The sequence below is a fragment of the Simochromis diagramma genome, unplaced genomic scaffold, assembly GCF_900408965.1.
Source record: "Simochromis diagramma unplaced genomic scaffold, fSimDia1.1 OVJJ01000362.1, whole genome shotgun sequence".
In the NCBI taxonomy this organism is placed as follows: domain Eukaryota; kingdom Metazoa; phylum Chordata; class Actinopteri; order Cichliformes; family Cichlidae; genus Simochromis; species Simochromis diagramma.
The window spans coordinates 9,853-31,871 of record NW_024386815.1 but is presented as its reverse complement, the minus strand read 5'-3'; the positions used below and the strand labels follow the sequence as shown (position 1 = coordinate 31,871).

The window sequence follows — 22,019 nt, the reverse complement described above, 5'->3', positions numbered from 1 at the left end:
CAACAGCTACTGTTTGACAAGCGAGTCTTCAGCTCACACGAGCATAGCCTTGAGCTGCTTCGGTCTACTGTTGCATCTCTTCCAAGTCACCCAAGGAGCTTTAGGTATGAACTGTCGCTGCTGTGTGTTACCTGATACTGAACTCATTTCAGGCACTCGTTTCAACACACTTGTAGAGGCTCTCTTAAATGGGAGGGGTTTAACCCTGTGACCTCATTATCTACTTTGATTGACAGCTGTGAAGAAAGAAAGGGATGATGTCACTCTTCCCACGAGGCTTTGTGAAAGGACAAGTAAAATGAGCTGTGTGTGTGTACCTGTGTATGTGTGTGCGTGCGTGTAGAGTGTCATGTTCCTGTGCTACTGTAATGGGTGGAGCAGAGCCTGACCTTGTCCTGGGCCTTATAAAAGAGAAAGAAAAACCATGAGACAGTGGATGCTGTGGTTTGGGTGTGTGAACTGAAGCTACAGGCCACTCACAAAACTTTAACAAAAAGACCTGATGGAGTAGCAAGGACAAAACTGCCCAAATGTCCATTAGTCAACCGATGTTGGTCTCAGACTGAGCTTTAAATAGTTGTTTTTTGATCCTCACAGTGCATTTTTTTAGTTAAAGGTTCACATTAATGCATATCTATACTGAAAAAATACTCAAAGTTTTCTTACTATCATAATTTCTTGTGTCCTTAATGACTATGAAAGGATCTGTGATGTGTTTAAACATAAATCCGCTGTCTTCTTTCGGCACCCAAACAGTTGAAAACATGTAGCAGCATGCTGTAGCGGTCTAAATCAGTCTACGGGCAAGCAATGTAGCAAATGCTATGGCATTTTCCTGAGATTGACTAATTTCGTATTGAGGTGGCATAACTCCAAAAATGCCAATGTGGAAATCAAGCACTGAATTTTCCCCAGTAATTGTCCAGGTTAGGACAAGACCACATCACGTGACCCTCATTTACTAGATTATGTCCACACCTGGGACAGGCAGGATTGGCTTCTGGGAAAAATTTTGAAAGCCTCTCTCCTGTATAATGAAGACGATGAAGAATGTTAAACTGAATTAAACCATGGCGAATGTAAAGGGAGGAAGTATGTATACGATTCAAGCAAGATCTCCACTCATCGTCAGATCAATCCACCGCAATGTCTTTTTCCCAATTATTTTTTCCCAAGTAATAGGCCTTAAGCTCTGTATCAGTTTGTATATGACGGAGATTCTCCTTTTGCCAAAAGGATCTATTTCCAAAATATTATCCACTTGATTTTTAGGAGGTAGGCAGGGGAATGAAGGAAACAATGTTTTTGCAAAACTTCATATTTGCAGGTATCTAAACATATGTGAGGTTGGTATATTGTAATCTCTCATCAGAGCGTCAAAGGTGTTAAAAGTTTCTCCTGAAAATAAATTGTAAAAAAAACTTCAAACCATTATTATGCCAAATTTGGAATGCTTTATCTGAAATGGATGGCAAAAAAGGGTTAAAAGCAACAGGCAAAAAATTACTAACCTGTTGCAAACAGAAGTGCCTTCTGAATTGAAGCCACATTTTAATAGATGTTCTTACAACTGGAATTGTTATTTTCTGTTTTTGATTTAGAGCTAGGGATGAGGTTAGGAGGGGAAGTGGATTAGACATCAGTTCCATTTTTACCCAAGCCTCACCCTCGCTATTCTCATAAACATATTTCCAGTGCAATAATTTGGTGATATTAGCCGCCCAGTGTTAAAAGATACAATTTGGCAACCCTAGCCCACCAGCCTCTTTTGGTGCTTCCAAATATGTTTTTTCCATTCTGGGATTTGAATTTTTCCAAATAAATGTTGCTATTAATCTGTCTAAATCTGTCTTAATCATTTGGAAAACATAGAGAAATTTTGGTAAGACCGCCATTTTAACTATATTTATTCTGCCTGCTAATGAGATTGGAAGTGTTGCCCATTTTTTGAAATCTTGTGATGTTTCTTCTAACAACGTGTCAAAATTATGAATCCACAACTCCATCATTGTGCGGGTTACATTTATTCCCAAATATTTAAATGTTTCTTTTTCTAAAGAAACTTCATTTTTAAAATGAAATGTTGAACATAATCTACTCTTGAGTTATGTGTTTATCATAAATTACCATGAATTTAGCTGAGTAAAAAGAGAGCCACTTGCATGACACAAAAAACCCAGAAGGCCATTTATGTTGTTTTTAAAGTTCACCTTACTGAAGGGTCTCTCTGTTAGAATTAAACTGTGGTAGAGCCGCATGTATGATATTTTTAATTAATAGTCGTTTTCTAAATAGTTTCATACTTAACTGATTAGTTTGTCAATAAATAAACAAATTTGGAATAATTCCCCTTTAAATATTCACACACTTTACTGTAACCTTCAGTGTAATGATTCACTGATATAAGCAAATGTTTTCAAAGACTGGTCCACTTGAACATTGTTTAAACCAAGCAAAACACCGTCTATGGTAACAGCGCATCCTTCAGCACAAACAAACATCATTCCATAGGGCCTCAAAACACAACAGGGCACCTAAATAGTTCCCATACCTGTGACAGTTTGGAGTTGCCTTGGTACCAATAGGAAAACCTAAACCATATTAGTTCTGGGTGGTCAATTTACTAGTGAATCTCAAAAGAATTGCCATAAAACTGGGCGCTGGTTTAGCTCAGTGCATTGAGCGGGCAACCACATGCCATACGACTGAGAGGGGCCAGTTCGAGTGCGTCCTGCAGCCCCTTGCTGCATGTCTTCCCCCTTCTCTCTCTGCCCCTACTTTCCCATCATTCTCTTCACTGAGTCTATCACATAAAGCTGAAAAAATTGTCATGAAATTCTGTTTTCTCGTAATTTCATTCAAAAAGGTAAATTTTAACATATTTTATATTCATTGCATGCAAAGTGAAATATTTCAAGCCTTTTTGTTTTAATATGGCTCATTATGGCTTATAATTACATACGGTATCATCAAATACAGCATCTCAAGTATTAGAATATATGATTTCAGCTTCTCAAAAAATATAAATACATTTTGTGTTTACTTGTGTTATACATATATATACATACATACACACATATATATATATATATGTGTGTATGTATGTATGTATGTATGTATGTATATATATATATATATATATATATATATATATATATTAGGGGTGCAACGATACACAAAATTCACGGTTCGGTTCGGTTCGATACTTTGGTGTCACGGTTCGATATTTTTTCGATACAAAAAAATGTTCATGCATTTTTAATTTGTCATTTATTAAAATTATAAATATATATTTTAACTCAAAAGTACAGTTTTTAAATTTAACCCTAACCCTTGTGCGTGTTTTTTATTTTGACAGCGAATGCGCACCTGCGGACCACTTATGTGCAGCCCTGGTTATTTAGCTCATCATATTGCAGCCACAGAAATTCTTTTGTCCATGAAACCATAAAGCTGCACTTTCTTTTTGCCTTATAGTCTGATTTGTCATAACTTCTCCGTTTTGTGGTAAGCTTTTCTTTGGCTGTCACTTCTTCACCCTGACCTGTCTTATTTGGCTCAGCAGAACTGAAATGCTTTTACACGCTCACTCACATAAGCTCAGCGATTCTCTGCGCGATCAACCTCTCACATGTTTAAGCTTGCTGCGGGAGATTTCACTTGTCATGTTTGCATAGTAAGCTAACGATTGATAAGACTATGTCAGAGGAATTGGTGCACAAATTATCATCACTCACAGATCAGTGCTGTCGCTCTCTATACACAGTTCGCACGATTGCAAAGTGAAAGCAAAAAAACAAGCGCAAATTCAAACGCGACTTCAATATGTCACATATTGACAGTGGCTCACCGATGCCAATGACATAATTACCCAGCTACATTTCTGAAAGAATGCAAAAGCATTGACATATATTTTTCCTACAATAGCCCGACGGGCAGGGAAGAGATAGATTTTGGTAGCCCGACTGAAAAAATCGCTAGCTCCGGGACGTCGGGCTAGCGATATTGCAAGCCCTGTATCTGATTGAGGAATCACTCATCTTTGGAAAAGAGAGTTTATTACAGAGAAATGGCTCTTTCCAAAATAAAAGCTATACTATCCGCTTCTTCTGGGCTATATTCTCAGCAGCATAAGGAGAAACATGTGCTAACAGCTGTCTAAATGGCTCGGCTAAAGTTAGTAGCATGCTTGCTTTTTTTTGTCTGCTTCCACTTGTCTTTGCACTAGGATGATGTCGGCGTAAATGTGCAGTCATATTCCTTGTGTTCCCACTAGTGCTTTCAGGTTAATCTCGTTGAAATGACCTTAACGCCACAACACGGCAAATCTCCGTTAACGAGCTACCACCGATCGCTCTGTGCATAGGGCTAGACGGCAAACACGTTAACGAGCTAACTGCGCTAACACACTAGTTCACACCAATGTAATTGAGCATTGCATGGCACATCCAACATACTGTTTTACTTTAGTCCATGACTCGCTTACCTTCAGGGTCATACGTCACATGAAAACCAAAATAATTCCAAACGCCAGATCTGAATGTTGCAAGTAGAGCTTAACTTCTGTCTCGCTAGCTTGCCCTGCGCTCTTCCTTCTGACTATGCTGTCTGTGTTGAGCGCTCAGTGGATCTGCGCTCGACAGTGCAGCCTAGGCGGAGTAGTCGAACACAGATTCACTGAGCGCTCAACACAGACAGCATCGTCAGAAGGAAAATTGATAAAATAAATTACAAATGTTGTATTGTTCGATACATATGCGTACCGAACCGAAAGCACTGTATCGAACGGTTCAATATCGATACGAATATCGTTGCACCCCTACTATCTATCTATCTATCTATCTATCTATCTATCTATAAACATATCAATCCATCCAGGGGAGCCTTGTCAGGGTCGAGGGGGATCTGGAGCCTATCCCAGCTACCACAGGGCGAGAAGCAGAGTACACCCTGGACAGGTCTCCAGTCTGTCGCAGGGCTAGCACATACAGACAGACAAACGTTCACACTCACATTCACACCTATGGGCAATTTACAGTTACCAATTAACCTAACCCCACTAACTGCATGTCTCTGGACTGTGTGGGGAAGCTGGAAAAGAAATGCCTCGGCCACCCAATCACCGTGCCACCGTGCTACCCATATATAAAAAGAGTCCAGACTGACTGTGACAATTACAGTATGCACACATACTGTAATTCTTGCATATGCATATTTTATACAGCATTGGCATGACAAGTTTTTAACAAGGAAGCAAACTCTGTACGTGTACACGTTTTGGCTCCTAAATTAATCTTTAAGAAAATGCACTGAAGTAAGAAAACGCCCAGGGATAACAACCATGATAAATTACACATAACAAGTAACACTAATGAGGTCCTTCTCCAAGCTAATGAACATTTTAATTATCATCGACCTCTACATTAGCATGCCTTGTTTTTACAGGATGCATTGATGGTGGTATTACGAGCTCCCCGTGTTGCTGTATTAAACTGTCATAAGACAAAAAAAAGTTACCCCATCAACATGAATATTTATGCAGCAGTTCTAATCAGATTACGAACTGTTACTCGTATGTTATGATATTAACACCCAGCGAGCGTCAAATGCCGGGCAGATTTTTTTGTTTGAGTGACTCTCAGAAGGTTGTCTAAATTAGTCGGGAATCAAAACAAAAAAAACCTGCTGAGAATCTGTACTTTGTTTCAATGTCAGATGGACAGAGTAGGGCTGGGGCTGACAAATAGGAAGACATTAAAACGACTAAGGTTACAAACCCTTCAGATTTCTCTTCTATGTTTCACCCTTAAATGCATTTAATAGCCATTACATTTATTTAAATTGTTACATTAACACTCTGGTCAAAAACATAAGCTTCCAGTAAATTCAGTACAATTCAGTACTTTCCAAAATAAAAGCTATACTATCCGCTTCTTCTGGGCTATATTCTCAGCAGCATAAGGAGAATCATGTGCTAACAGCTGTCTAAATGACTCGGCTAAAGTTAGTAGCATGCTTGTTGTTTTTGTCTTTGCACTAGGATGATGTCGGCGTAAATGTGCAGTCATATTCGTTGTGTTCCCACTAGTGCTTTCAGGTTAATCTCGTTGAAATGACCTTAACGCCACAACACGGCAAATCTCCGTTAACGAGCTACCGCCGATCGCCCCGTGCATGGGGCTAGACGGCCAACACGTTAACGAGCTAACTGCGATAACACACCATTTCCCACCCATGTAATTGAGCATTGCATGGCACATCCAACATACTGTTTTACTTTAGTCCATGACTCGCTTACCTTCAGGGTCATACGTCACATGAAAACCAAAATAATTCCAAACGCCAGATCTGAATGAGGGTGGGGGAGGTGCCCTGCGCTCTTCCTTCTGACTATGCTGTCTGTGTTGAGCGCTCAGTGGATCTGCGCTCGACAGTGCAGCCTAGGGGGAGTAGTCGAACACAGATTCACTGAGCGCTCAACACAGACAGCATCGTCAGAAGGAAAATTGATAAAATAAATTACAAATGTTGTATTGTTCGATACATATGCGTACCGAACCGAAAGCACTGTATCGAACGGTTCAATATCGATACGAATATCGTTGCACCCCTAATATATATATATATATATATATGAGGAGCATAGGCTCCTCGTCTGTGTATATATACATATCTATCTATCTATCCATCCATCCATCTATCCATCCATATATATATAAGGAGCATAGTCTCCTCGAAGATGTAATTTTTGTGGATGAAGGAGGTCATTTGAAGAGAAAGAGAGGGAAGCAAAATCAGGGGATTGGCTATAAGAGAGGGAGGGAGGGGTGGATGGCAACAGGTCGAGGCAGGGGGTCCAGAATAATTCCCTGGATGTGTGTGAAATTACACTGACAGTTAAACGGCAAAGACGAACCAAGCATCAGGAAGAAGAGTGGCATATACAGTACAATGATGATGATGATACCATTTTCACATGTATGGATGCTCAGAAAAACACCAAGGTCGAAATGATAAGGTGCTAAATGTGAAAATGCTCATAATTTGTTTTTGTCTTTTTGTATAAGAAGAAGGAAAGGGACACGAGGGGAAAGACGAGCACAAATACAGCCTCAGTGATGCGTGGTTAATTGAGTTTTGTGCAGCATGTCGGGGTCAGGGGTCAGTTAAGCGACAGACTCCCCTCGAGTGGCGACTCTGCCAAACAATATCTCATTAAAGCAGAACGCGTCTCACACACACACACACCATCACCGCCCTAGTGGGCAATGAGGCAGTTGATCCGCTCAGCTCTGCTTTCCACTGTTACATCTGACATGGTAGGAGAGCAGTAATTGGGGCGACTTAATAAGACAATGAGATGGGGTATGTTTGGTGGATGGCGCGAACAATGTAAAGATATAAAATATTGTAGAGTTCACTTTATGTCGTTGAATAGAAAGACTGGCAAACTGTGAGAATGCCAGGAGTCAAAAAGAAACAACTTAAGATTCATTTGAGCACACATCAGCTACTACAATACTCTTCACATTCTCCTCCTTCTGGAGCTCTACTTGAGTTTTTACACAGAGATTTCCTACTTTAACAAAGTAACGTCTCCAACTACTAAAAAGTGGCTAAAAACTAAAAATTTATTTAAAGAGAAAAAAATATGACAAATAAGTAAATAAGAAGAATGGCAATACATACCAGTAAGCTTTGGTATAAAGCAGAAAACAATTAAAGAAATAAAACACACACACAAACACTTACACGTGCGCCCAAGCACAGGACCGTTAGATACATCTGAGCAGGCACTCGGCCAGTCGATGCAAATGGGTCATTTTAATCTGCTAGTCAACTGAGCATCCGTACAAGACGGAAGGGCCAGTGAAGTATCAAGCTACACACACAGAGCACAAACACAATCTTCCTCCTCACAAAATCACACACAGTCATTAGAGAGAGAGAGTAACAGCATACAGTCTAAACAGACTGGAATAAACAACAAGGAAATCTAAGACTTTTTCTGCTCCATCACCTGTTTATTAAACAACACTGCAATGCAGGCCCATCCTAAACCTCCATCTCATCGGGTTTCTTTGTTTGGAACTGTGGTGCAAAACTGTATTTAACTGAAACTGCATTTGTTTTGTTGACATCCACCTAGCCACGTCTCAGCCAAGGACCGACTTGTTTAATGGACGGAGTCCAGAAACGGAAAACAAATCAATCTCAAGTCAAGTTTCACCCCAAATAATGGATTTGTCTAAATCTCTAAAGACTGCAGTTTACATTAAGTTTGTTTTGTTATTTCTGGTAAGTTTAAAACCACTGTCAACAAAGTGTCAGCATCAATCTCCGTTTACCATGACACACAGCAAAAGCAAGTTAACAGCTCCTAAATGTTGTATGTATTTTAACGAATGATTGATGGGGGGCGTCGAGAGGGTGTGGGTGTCATTTTAGTTTGAAAAATCCTGAAAACCTCAAATTTATGAAACTGTGTTTATTTGAAAGAAAGAAAGAAAGAAAGAAAGAAAGAAAGAAAGAAAGAAAGAAAAGTTGCAAACCAGTATGAAAACAGAAACTCTGTGCTTGTGTTTTTGTTATTTCTGCATCATCATAAAAGTGTTTTTGCAAGTGACTCCTAAAAGGTTGACTCTGTTCATCTGGATGTAGCATTTTCAGTGGGAGAAACGTTTCGTCACTATTCCAAGTGACTTCTTCAGTCTCAGCTGACTGCAGGTTTCCCCAATCTTATAAACAGTACATTTGCACAATGACTGAAACCAGCACCACTGGGCTGGGAGGACAGTTCCTTGATCATTAATATGCAAATTATCATAACCACTGATCAAAGACCATTGGTCAATGGCCATGAGTCCCATTCACAGAGAGTTGGGGAATGGCTGCAATCACAACATTGTAAGATGGTGACAGATGTACCCTTAGGCTCCCTCCTTGATTCAAAGACGGTGTTTCCCTTTTCACGTATATGGCCTCCTTGACTCCGCGCTCCTTCCTGTCCAGGATGTGTACATCCTCATCATTGAAAGAGTGTCCACTGGCCTGTAGGTGTAAATAGACTGCGGTTGGGGAAACCTGCAGTCAGCTGAGACTGAAGAAGTCATGTGGATCAGCGATGAAATGTTTCTCCCGCTGAAAATGCTACGTCCAGATGAACTGAATCAGCCTTTTGGAATTGACTTACCTGGATGATTGAGCATGCATCAAGATATTGCAACTGACTAGTCATGTCTGAGTGTTGACATAAGAAGAGAAAATGCTCTCAATTATGGAGACAGTCAAATGGTTCATTTATGTTTGATGTGTGGTTTACATTTGTGTGGCTGTTAATAAAGTTAGCGCGCTCTAGGGGGCGTATGCGTTCATCAAAATGGCCGAAGGCTGATGTGTGTTTATTCCTCCCTAAATATCGTCGGTGAAGTTTGCCATGCACGTCAGATTTTCCTGCGCATTTTCATACCTCTGCCAACACTGAGCATTCAGTTAGCATTAGCCAATAAAGTCAGCAAATGGTATTATAAACTATCGCTAGCAAACCAATATGAGTAACCTGAATTTGGCTAACAGGAAATGTGATAATATATTTATTATATTATATATAAAATAATAAAGAAAACATTAGGAATACCAACCATTTGTTCTAGAAGAGAGTTGTCGTGTGGCAAAGGCTTTCGCTCCCCTCCAAATTCCAAAGCTATGACATCACAACGTAATTGGTCATATGTTGATCCTCTAACATTATTTTAATGACACAGGAACAACACTAACAGCAGGATATCAGATACACCATGAAAACAGCACTGAAATAAAACAATGCAAAAGCCTGCATTGTAACCAAATAACTACTGCACCTAGAAATGCACTTAAGTTATTTAAATGCAGCTATGAATTGTTTTCCCTACCTTGACTAGGTAACAGGCATATATTAGCTAAAAAGTCAAATATGTTTTTGTTGCTTTGTCTTTTTAAATGTAAAATAAAAATCTCAGGACTAGCAAGCCTCCATTTTTGTATTCCACTAACAGAAACTGTGTTTCCAGGTGGATGGAGCATGATAGCTAATAGCCCTTTTCCACTAGTACCTACTTGGCTCAATGTGACTCGACTCGACTCGACTCGGTTTCGATCGTTTTGCGTTACAATTATAGCAACATGGCCAAAAGTCCTGTAATGTTGTCGAGTTTAAAAAATATTGGGTTTCGTGAAGGAGATGCTCTCGTGACTCATCGAGTGACCCCACTTACTAACCAATCGGTGGCATCTAGTCTATTGACATCACATTTTCTGATTGCTTGGAACCCTAGCCACCCAACAGAAAAGCCTGTCGAGCCGATCTGAGTAGGTACTGGTGGAAAAGGCAAATTTAGGGCCAATGATGCTTAATTTTGAAGACTCCAAGAAGTATTCTCTTATTTTTCGGTAGTTGAATTTCATTTTTATTTTATTTTTTAAAATACGTGAGCAATAATTTACTAGAATTTGTGCCTTTGCAGTGCATTTAAGGGGGCACCGTTTTAATTTACCCAGCAGAAACTAATGGTCCACTGGAGGATTTTCAGTGGTACAAGCCTTACATTATGCTGTTAGACTGTTATTGTCGTTGAACCCAAGAAAATGTGGCCGCTAAATTCATCTTTTCAGTGCAGCTGTTATGAGTTGGAATTCAGAACCCAAAACATGAGGTTGCTTCTGTGTACTGCCAGGTAGCCCCCCTTTCAGACTTGATCATAAATGTTGTTGACACAGACGCGGACAACTGGAGACACATCAGCCCACTGGCCAATCCTGTTATACATCTTCTATACAAGTTTAAATTATACATTATACATTATTATACAAGTCCGGCACCTTCAATGCGCGGATGGTGGACTGTAATGTAAATCTTCATGGACAAGCCCATGCAGTCAGAAAAAAAAGAGGTGTCTGGCATCTGCACAGACCCTCAAGTCCAGTGTCTGATTATGACATTTATATCACACTGACACAAAAAGACTTGTGGCTGCAGATTTATAGTTGGGGTTGTTGTTTTTTATTGTTTGCTTTTTATTAATATACTGCTGCTTTGCTGTCCTCAGTTATTGCTCTTGTACATTTTGGTCCTGGTTTAAACTCGTCTGTTGATTTTGTTTTAGGTTAGCTGTGATTGAATTCCAGACCTTATTAGAGATAAACATCACATTAAAGGAGCTAATTAAGCCAGGTGCGTTTCCAAGGATGTTGTGTCATCTCAATCATTAAAAGCATAAAAGATAAATGTTGTTCTCGCGGTGTATGAAGTCCCATTCTGAACCTCTGAAATAACTGTTTTCCTTAATGCCAAAACACGTTTTTTCAAATGGATGCGATAAAGAAGAGTGGGGCTGACTGTGAAAATACTTGCAAATAACTTATCAATCACAAGTCGTTAGCCAATGAGCATACCACAGATGATCCTTCTAAAGCATCATATGAGCAGAATTTACAAAAGAGATGAATGAAGGACTTATAAACCCAGTCGGAAAGTGTTTACAGGGGTCAATCGGTCAGAGGTCAGGCGAATCATTTCACTACTTACATCAAACACCCAAGGTCAAGTCATACACCTCACACATCATTTGTAGTATATATCTTGGTTAGGATTAAACATAGACATAAGCAACAACTTGGGTAAAAATACAACTGCTATTATGTCTTTTAAAGCTTTGATTTCTTGGTTGCTGATAAGCCACCTGGTTTCTCTGGACAAAATGTGTGCTTCTGACGTGAAGTACAGATCCGCAACTTTGGGATAAGGATTGACTCTAAGGCAGGGGTAGGGAACTTCAGGCCTCGAGAGCCGGTGTCCTGCAGGTTTTAGATCTCACCCTGGGTCAACACACCTGACTCAAATGATTAGCTCATTACCAGGCCTCTGGAGAGCTTGAAAACATGTTGGGGAGGTAATTTAGCCATTTAAATCAGCTGTGTTGGATCAAGGACACATCTAAAACCTGCAGGACACCGGCCCTGGAGGCCTGGAGTTCCCCACCACTGCTCTAAGGCCTGGGTCGGTCAGGCTGGGGTGCCAAGCGGGGCTCACTGAAACAATTACTTATAAATTTGTGAACACTAGGCTATAAAATGTGATTGCTCTGTACATGAATGCAGAAAATCATATTGCTTTTTCATGACTGTTTCATGTTTTGTTGTGAGACTAGGCTGGTGCCAATGGTGTGTTACAGACTAGGATCATATTCAGCTGGCCATGTACAAACCACAGTTCTATTAGAAATGGAGGGATCCATCATGCTAAGTTTGAATTGTCAGGATCTTGATGTTGATAAGTCTAAACACACATCAAACTGGCTTAACTGTCATCAAGAGAAGCTGAAGAAAAACTGAGGTAGAAGTAGAAAATCAGCTGAAGTTTAAAGGAAAAACTCCAAGCATGTCCCCTCCTGCCTTTCTCACTGCAACCCAGGGTGGGCTCTTTCTTTTGTTGGTGAAATGAAAACAGAACAATCTGTACAAGATGCTACGGAGCAGGAGGTTTCACGGGTTGTTTCCAGCCAGCCCTCAAGTGCTTCATTTGGCCCAAGATCTGACCATGACCAATATTCCACCCAGAGACTCACGGATACATGAAATAAAGAGTGGCAGCAAAAAATTCTGCTGTTCAGAACAAAGTCATTTCCTGACATGAAAAGAAAACCAGGCAGCTTTTATTGATAAATTACAATCTGTCTAAAACCAACTTTGTGAAAGATTACCGAGTCAACACTAAACTGTACTGCAGATATAAAAGCCAATTTCAGTTTTCTCTCCTCCCCTCTTCTATAATCACTCTTATGCCTTTCATCATCTCTCATCCTCACCAATTCTTCTCCTTCACATTTTCTCTTCTTTTCCTGTCAACTTAAAAAAAAAACTCTTTCTTTCTCATCCTGCTTTCCTTCTCACTTCTTTTGCTCCTTTCTCCTGTTAACTCTCTTTCTCCTCAGTCACACCAAGGTGAATGAGACTAATATTAAGAGTCAAGCATACATGCACAGGTCTAATGGCACTTCATTAGGGGCACCTTTTCCACTGAGGGGCCGCAGGAAGAATGGTTAGATGAGAGATGTGGAGAGAGAGAGAGAACGAGAGAGAAAGAGGGGCAGTGGGAAAAGCTGAGGTGGCAGTCAGTGTAAATGAAAAAGAAAGGACTGGAAAATATGAAATTGACAGTAAAACAGAACAAATACTGAAGGGGAAAATATTCCACCTGTAAGTAGTTTTATTATTAGAGTCACAATTAAGCTCTTCACTTCTTTGTAACTAAAGTAAGTAGCTATCCAGGTGAGGTTAGGGTCATTCGAGCTAAATCTGTATCTCTATCTGGATTTATGGTGAGAGGTAAATCTTCATTGAATTAATGTTAGAGTCCCTCATTAGTGGCAAAACCAGTTGCCACACGTGTGTGTGTGCGTGTGCGTGCGGATGCACGAAACATCTCGGTTTCCTGCTCTTTGTTCACTGCGTCGGGCGCTAACAGTAATCCTGCACACTCAATTAGCAGTCTTGCTGGCAGCTACCCGTAATGACACACACATACTTATGAAAGCAGACATTCGTACACGCTAACACTGATTAACATTTTCATCAGTGATTTATGCCCAATTTATATAATGATGCCATCCAAGAAAAGAAATAAACAGAGCAGGAGTGTGCTTTTTAAATCTGCAGTGCATGACTGGCTGCCGTGCGTGGCAGGAGACTGGCTCGTTCAGTTGTTTACGTTTGACTTGTGGGCGCGCGCACACACACGCACATTTATTTTTCTCTCTCCTTTAGACACAAAGACCATCAACTTGAGAGTCTGACACAGACCTTAACCTGCACTTTCTCACACTCTCTCCCACATACAAGCACACTGAGTTTAGGTTTGTTCTAAGATTTCGTGTTTCTAATTGTGTTTTGGATTCATTCGCAGTGACACACGGAGACACTTTAAAGAGTGTAGACCAGAGATTGGCTGTAACTTGTGGGCTGCGTTACTTGTAACGCGTTACTGTAATCTGATTACTTTTTTTCAAGTAACGAGTAAAGTAAGGGATTACTATTGCAAAAACGGTAATTAGATTACCGTTACTTTCCCGTAGGAACGCTGCGTTACTGCGTTACTAAAACCGTGATTTTTTTGCGAGAATGTCTCACGACAGTGACGTAAGCGAGTGCGCCGTTAGTGACAACAGCTGTGTGCAGATCAACAATGGGTCACATGTCGATTGTGGGAGAGAGTATGAGCCTGCAGCGTTTTAAGCATGGAAGTACTGACCTTACTTTGAGTTTGATTCCATAAAAAGTGACAAAGACATTAGTGTCCGTTGTGCGTGGGAAGAAAACTTCTTTTTACAGCGAAAAAAATCCCTAAACAAGCAACGAGTGCGCAAGGACGTAATGGGAAATTCACAGAGAAACTCGCGGATTCTTCAACTGACCGCAGCACACCTGCACCAGGGTAAACCTCCGCCTACTCACAGTCCTGCTTTACAGGTGAAAATAGAGCAACAGGACCGCTGAGTCTTTGACTTTATTTATTTTCTGCTGTGTTTTACTTGCATCTATTTGAAAGAGTGAGTGTAAACACAAAAAATATTTTATTTTTTGTGCTGGAATGTGCAGAAAATAGGTTTAAATGTTAAACTAATTTATTCAAGTCAGAGAATGTTGCATATAATTAAATTTTTGCTTGATGCATAAAGTTAAAAGATTAAAACTGATAAAACAAGTTTTAAAAAGAGACTTTTCCATTTGATTACATTTTGTATGATGGATTATGCAGAAAAAGTAGAATTGGGCTGAAAGATCTATCGCTTTATCACCTCTTCAGGTTATAAATCGTGTTTTTAAAAAGTAACTAAGTAATTAAGTAATTAATTACTTTTGAAAATAAGTAATCAGTAACGTAATGGGATTACTTTTTGGGGAAGTAATCTGTAATTAGTTACTGATTACTTTTTTCAAGTAACTTGACCAACACTGGTGTAGACCATTTTTGTTTGGCTGATTAAAACAGCAGAAATGTGCATTATCTCTAATTAAGAAATGCCAGTCCTGGAACAAACGCTTTTCAGTGTTACAGACAAACTAGACACAAACTCAGTGAGGTCACACCTTGATGTTGCCAAAGAATATAATGTGTTTAATATTACGATACATTTTCTGTCATGACTCGTGAAAATAGTAAGTTCAGTCACATGAACATCAGTTTCACGCCAACAACTAAAAGGTGGAGTGATGTCCACACTGTAAATATCCACAAGGAACATAACGAGAAATACTCAAGGTATCTGGTGTGGTGGCTTATTAGATTACTGGACCGTTGATTTTCCTAAACTCGCCACATTCTGTCCAGTCAAACAAGTTATCCGTCCTTTAAATTTAGTGTTTGTTTACTGATCATTTGATCGACACATTATTTAATATTGCATCATGTATTAAGGTATAAGGGGACAGGGCTCGCAAAATCGCTAGCCCGATGTCCCGGGGCTAGCGATTTTTTCAGTCGGGCTACCAAAATCTATCTCTGCCCTGCCCGTCGGGCTATCATAGGAAGGAAAAATATATGTCAATGCTTTTGCATTCTTTCGGAAATGTAGCTGGGTAGTTATGTCATTGGCATCTGTGAGCCACTGTCAATATGTGACATATTGAAATCGTTTGAATTTGCGCTTGTTTTTTGCTTCCACTTTGCAATCGTGCGAACTGTGTATAGAGTGATGTAGAGAGGTGAGTGATGCTAATTTGCGCACCAATTCCTCTGACATCGTCTTATTAATCGTTAGCTTACTATGCAAACATGACAAGTGAAATCTCCCGCAGCAAGCTTAAACATATGAGAGGTTGATCGCGCAGAGAATCGCTGAGCTTATGTGAGTGCGTGTGTAAAAGCAGCATATTTTCGTTCTGCTGAGCCAAATAAGACAGGTCAGGGTGAAGAAGTGACAGCCAAAGAAAAGCTTACCACAAAACGGAGAAGTTATGACAAATCAGACTATAAGGCAAAAAGAAAGTGCAGCTTTATGGTTTCATGGACAAAATAATTTCTGTGGCTGCAATATGATGAGCTAAATAACCAGGGGTGCACATAAGTGGTCCGCAGGTGCGCATTCACTGTCAAAATAAAAAACACGCACAAGATAAGAAGTTGCAACGCGCATTTGCGTACATAAGATTTTCTGGAAGAGGACAGACGTTTGTTTAGAACTCTTAAAGATGTCGAAGAAGCTCCTTTAAGCAATTACTTTGGTTTTCCTCCACCTCCAAAGAAATGTCAGAAGGAGTCCGAATCACAAAGAACCGCATATTCTCGGAAAAGTGGTTGCAGGAGGTGAGCTGCCTTCAAACAAATGATGAACGCACAGAGATGTAGTGCAGAATGTGCCGTGAAAATCCCACTCTAGCGGACAAAAACAGTGCCTTTTATATGGACGCAAACGCGCGTTGCAACTTCTTATCTGGTGCGCGTCTTTTATTTTGACAGCGAATGCGCACATGTGGACCACTTATGTGCACCCGTGTAAATAACATGATGTTCTGCCGGCTGTGTTGTTGGTTTTCTCTCGATTTCTGAGTCGACAAGCGCCTTTGTTACTGGGACCAGTCATTTTAAGAAAGGCCCCCATTAGAACCCATGAGAAATGCAAGAAATGCATTATTGCTCAGTCTGCAATATCTTTCCCAGAACAAACACCAATTGCAAATAACATACTAAAAATAAACCTGAAAGATCTGTTTAGAACAGCGTACTATGTTGCAAAGAGTGAACTACCACTGGCACAATTTAGCAGTCTTTGCAAACTTCAAAAAGCAAATGCCCTCGATCTTGGTTCCACTTGCCTCTTACCCGTGACTTCAGTGGAAATTTCAGATTCAGGATCTGACACAGACTGATTCATGTCCTACACAGTTCTTACAAGTTCATAGAAAATTTCTGTTCAATTAGAACCAAGTATTTGAGTTGATGATTGTAATTTTTATACAATGTTGTCATTTGTGTTTCAACAATTTTTTGATTAATGTATAATATTGTAACGGAAACAAAACAGGAAACAAAACAGGAAACAAAACATCAATCAAAAAATTGCTCTCTTTTTTTATTTGGGCTACCTAAATTTATTTTGGGCTACCAAAAACTGAAGAGTCCCTGCCCGAAGGGCTACCAGGGATTTTGAAATTTTGCGAGCCCTGGGGGACATTTTAAGTGCATTAATTGCTACATTTAAGTTAATTTCCTAATAGGGAGCGACAGTTTTGACTTTCAGTGCCATGAAGTATCTAATGGACCATCCTGACCTTTATCAGTAATCGATGCTGTTTCTCAATTTCTGTTTTTACTTCACAGTTGTGTTCTCCACAAAATTCCTTTAAAGACTTCACAGAGACACTTTTTACAGTGAAATTAGTAAAGAAAGAATTTTTAGACACCTTTAAAAATGAACAGCATATACAAATAAATTATCTTCTTAGTGAGATTTGTTAATTAGAGTTGAACTCAAGCACAACAGACATTTTTTCATATCAGAAGAAACAGGAAAACACAAATGTTTTAACTCGTGTGGTAGCTTATTGGGTTTAATGTACATGCACCGATTCTGCTTATATGTAGCCCCCAGAGATCAGTTTTGAGCCAGGAATCACGCTGACTAACTGTACCTAACTGACTGTTTATTTATTTTTGTCAGACAGTTAGGTTATTTTTATCATGCTGCCCTTCTTATAAGTTGATCCACTTCACTCTAAGCCCTGGTTATGAAACCAAGAGCAGGAAAAACACAAGTTTTTTATGATTTATGACAATAATTTAATCTGGATTAAACACAAACTAAATGGATCAGCACCAGAAAACTCCAAAAACAATCTGTAAGTGTTCAGTAAAGTCCTTCACAAAAACCTCATAAGTGCAGTGTTTTGTCCAGTACCAGCGCACACGTTCCTGTACTCATCGGCATTTCTTCACAGATTTTCCTCTCTATGGCTTTCACACACACTTTCCTCTTCTCAAATAACCATGCTCATCAGGGCCCAAAGGGGCATCCATTTTTCAGTGTTGCCATGACAATCCCAGCGAGGAGGGGTGTTTAGTTTGACTGGTGCAGTCACGTTGATAAATGACCCTCTTATTGCTGGCTGTCGCCCAGGGATTACTGTATACACTCTCTCTCCCTCTTTTGCTCCCTCACACACACACACAATCACGCCGACTCTCTTTCCCCCAGTGGCTAGCTGTCCAGCTGATACACACACTCAGATCACTTTACATGCTAATTGGCCGACAAGACCTTTAACAAATAGCTGTCTAATGAGTCGTTCCTCTCCACTGCAGGGCAGGGTCTTCCTGAGTCTACATAACCACGTGATGGGAAGAATGCGGAATAAAGACGCAACTCAGGGGTCAAAAGGTCACATTGGCTATGTATAGAAAGCCTGATTGATTGAAATAAGAGCATGATACCCATTTCAGACAGCGGCACAGGTTAAACCAACAACCATATTGATCAGATTGCATTAGTGAAGCTGAGTCAGAAGCTGTCCAGGTTAGCCCACCTCCAGTAGGAGAGAAAACAATTGGGTGCCTTCCAAAGAAAATAGATGTAAAACGTTGAGTCTGGAAGTCAAAGACTGAAAAACCAAACATCAAAGTGTCTTTGTTTTACTCTGGTTATAGATCCCACCATGAGTATCAATCAGAGTTTCTGTCCAACATATAATCTCTATGGAAAGTAAAATACAGTGTGTTCCATATATTATCCAGAGCACCAATGTCATTTTACACATTTATGTATATAAGTATATAAATCACAACAACAGTTGCCTCAACATGCTTTACATTTGAAGATAAAAACTCTACAGCTGCATTCATTTCCACATTACCAAGCTGGAGGCAGAATTTATATTATTACCCATTTCTGCTCATCTAAATGAACCTGTGCCGGCATTCATGGCAATAAAATTATGTGAAATTTTTCAGTTTCACCACTGTGTCAGTTACTCTCACCCTGCAGAGCACCATCTAATATCTCACATAAATAGAAAAATGGGCAAGTGTGTCTACAGGCTCACAGTTTTTTCCAGGCCATTTCTCTTTGACCGAGAGCCCAAGCCCCCATTCCCGATCATAAAGCTATTAGCCTTAGAGGGGAAAACATCCTCCACGCTACAGTAAACCAGAGAGGACCAAGGATAATGTATCTCTCTGCTGGCACCCCTGAAAGTCATCAATTATTCATACACAGGCACTCAACAACCTGAAATAAACACATACACTCACCATATACAAACACATACATGTTCACCAGGCACTGAGACAACCAGTCAATTCATACCTTCAGAGGCGGAGAGAAACAGATTAAGTACCTCCTAATTTATTTGTCCTCACTGCGGCGGAGTTTGTGTTTGCTGATACTGGAGCATTGCTTTGCATCCATGGGTCCACTGTTGAGGTGCATTGTGCTTATTTGCACGAATAATTGCCAAAAAAGGCAGACCACAAACCTGATGTCAGAAATTAATATTTGACTGTACCATAGAGTCATAGCAGAGGCAGTCCATCAAAGGCAAAAACAGAGGGCTCATTGGTAAAGGTGATAATTTGCACCATGTAGCATTCACACACCGAGACACCGAGCACAAGACGGCATTAGCAAAGATATGCAGCAAGATTTTACCAGCAGTCATCATCTACTGCATTAGAAGATAAACCCTACCATGGTGTTTCACAGGCTGTTGTAAACCAGACACTTCTAGACATTTTTATAAACCTAAGAAACCAACAACTAAACCACAATCACTCGAGGAAGGTTTGTACAGCATGTAAGTATGTAAGGGTCGTTATAATTTGGTTTCATCAAAATCAGATCAGTAGGTCAGCCCTGACACTCTATTAAAGCTAAAAATACATACTTTTAATTACAGAGGCCTAAACGATAGATTTGGTCTGAAAATACAGTGCAGATTATGGCTTGCAAGCGAGGAGCATAGATTCAGATTTATCAAATTTCTTCCTGTGCTTATTTTTCAGGTCCCTCGATATTGAGCAAATCTGTAAATTTTAATGTGATGTGGGCCAGCACATCATTACCACTGCCTACCATTTGTGCGCTGACTGCGTTAGACTGAGGTATGTGTGCAGCGCTCAGGAGAACTCTTTATCACTGCTTTCCTTCCACAGTGCATTTGCCCTACTGAAAGGACACCCACTAAAAAATTAAGACATGATATTATAGTAAATAAAAAGAGAAACAGAAGAAAATGGATTAAAAACAAGTCCCGGGGAAGAGAAGAAGTTTTTTGAAGTTTTACGATACATCCTTTTTGAAAAGATGTAGATTTTTTTTTTTTTTTAAAAAGTTAAACATATAACTGGAAAAATGAGATGTGGAGAAATGCTGCTGCTGAGCAGCAACTGAATCCTGAAACTCAAGTGGATCAATCATGTGTGCATGTTCTCTGAGGTTAAACAGGCAACAGATGAAGAGAGACACCACAACAGAATATACACTGACACGAACAAGAAATAATATGCAACGCGTACTGTGAAATGCCTCAAAAGAGTGGGCTATACTGATAATTAAATCATCCACTGTAGACCCTGTTCACTCTGAAACTCCATCCTTGTTTTCTCATTTTTTGCCCTTTTAACAATTATACACGTGAGATCATATTCCTGCAGATACTGATATCTTGACCTATAAAGCAAACCTTTACCCAAACTCATAATTAACATAGATTTAAATAGCTCCTTGTTTATTTAAGTGAAGAGCAGCTATATGCCGTCACTTTGAAGGATTCCCCTCATCCTACTATGTGTCTATACACATTTGGTCCTCGGAGGTGCTGTAGAATATAAATGCATATGTACTCACAGCCTCTCAGTGCCCCTGGGGATGTTTTTGGGCACAGTGTGGATCCCCAGGCCATGGCAGTCCACCGTGTTGCTCAGGCAGCTGCAGGGAGTGGGGCACGCCTCTGCACCTCCGTGACCTGCCAACAGCACCGTAACACTCCACGCCAACACCACCTGCATCCAAGATTGAGGAGCCCGGCCTGTGTCCACTGCAATCATCCCGCAGCCTCCTGACCCAGCTCCATCCCCTCTTTTTCCAGCAGGCATTCTGCTCTCCTGCGGAGCTCCCCAACACTGCAGAAACCAGCCAACAGATCCTACCCTCTTCCTTCTGCCCGGGATGACTGACCAGTACTACCTCCTTACAGAAGTGAGAACCAGCAGGAGAGTGTTTAAAGGGGCTGAGACAGCAGCATAGCCAAGTGAAGTTCAGCTCAAACTGAACGACTGCCACTTGATCCTGGAGTGGCCTTTCAGGGAAATAAAGGAGGAGGGAAAAAATACGAGTATGTCCTCTTCTTCTACTTGTCACCAGCTTTAGAGCTCCCTCCAATTGGCTTCTCTTCTTCTACACTCTCTCTCTCTCTCTCTCTCTCTCTCTCTCTCTCTCTCTCTCTCTCTCTCTCTCTCATGCAGCTGTACAGTGTGCTCGCCTCTCCCCTCTACTTTTCATTGAGTCATTGTGCACTGAACAGTGAGCCACTAGGAAAAAAAAGAAAAAGAAAGGGGGTGTGGAGGGGGGGACTCCCTCACTCCCTCTATCTCACACACACAGAGTAATCATCCATCAAAAGCTTTTACAAATAACAGCACCAAGACTCCTCCTATGCCCCCCCCCCCCAAACTCCACACATACACGCATACGCACACACCAGTACCCAGAGTGAACTCACATCTATTCAGTGGCAGCAGTAGTGGGAGCCGCCACCATCACTGAAGGTGACAGCAGCCTTTCTCTCTCTCTTGCCCTCTCCTTCTTTTTTGTCTATCTCGCTCGCCCACATGCGGTCTCCTCCCTTGGGGAAAAAAAAAGAGCCCGAGGCTGCATGAACATGATGAGAAAGGAGAGAGGAAGAGAGGGAAGAGTAAATTGTGATCACCACGAAGCACGAGAAAATATAACCGAAAAGGAGAAACTATTTGTGGAGAACAATGGATGTGACAT

At 40.5% G+C, this 22,019-nt stretch overlaps 1 protein-coding gene across 1 annotated transcript in view; it reads right to left on the bottom strand.

Moving 5' to 3' along the window:
• The window catches only part of slit1b (slit homolog 1b (Drosophila)), an 83,668-nt gene extending 62,192 nt beyond the window's left edge, over positions 1-21,476 (bottom strand). Inside the window, exon 1 of the mRNA XM_040027159.1 lies at positions 20,874-21,476. Within this exon, the coding sequence (XP_039883093.1) occupies positions 20,874-21,121 (248 nt within the window). The 5' untranslated portion in view covers positions 21,122-21,476. The remainder of the gene's footprint in view (positions 1-20,873) is intronic.
• Positions 21,477-22,019: the final 543 nt, after the last annotated feature.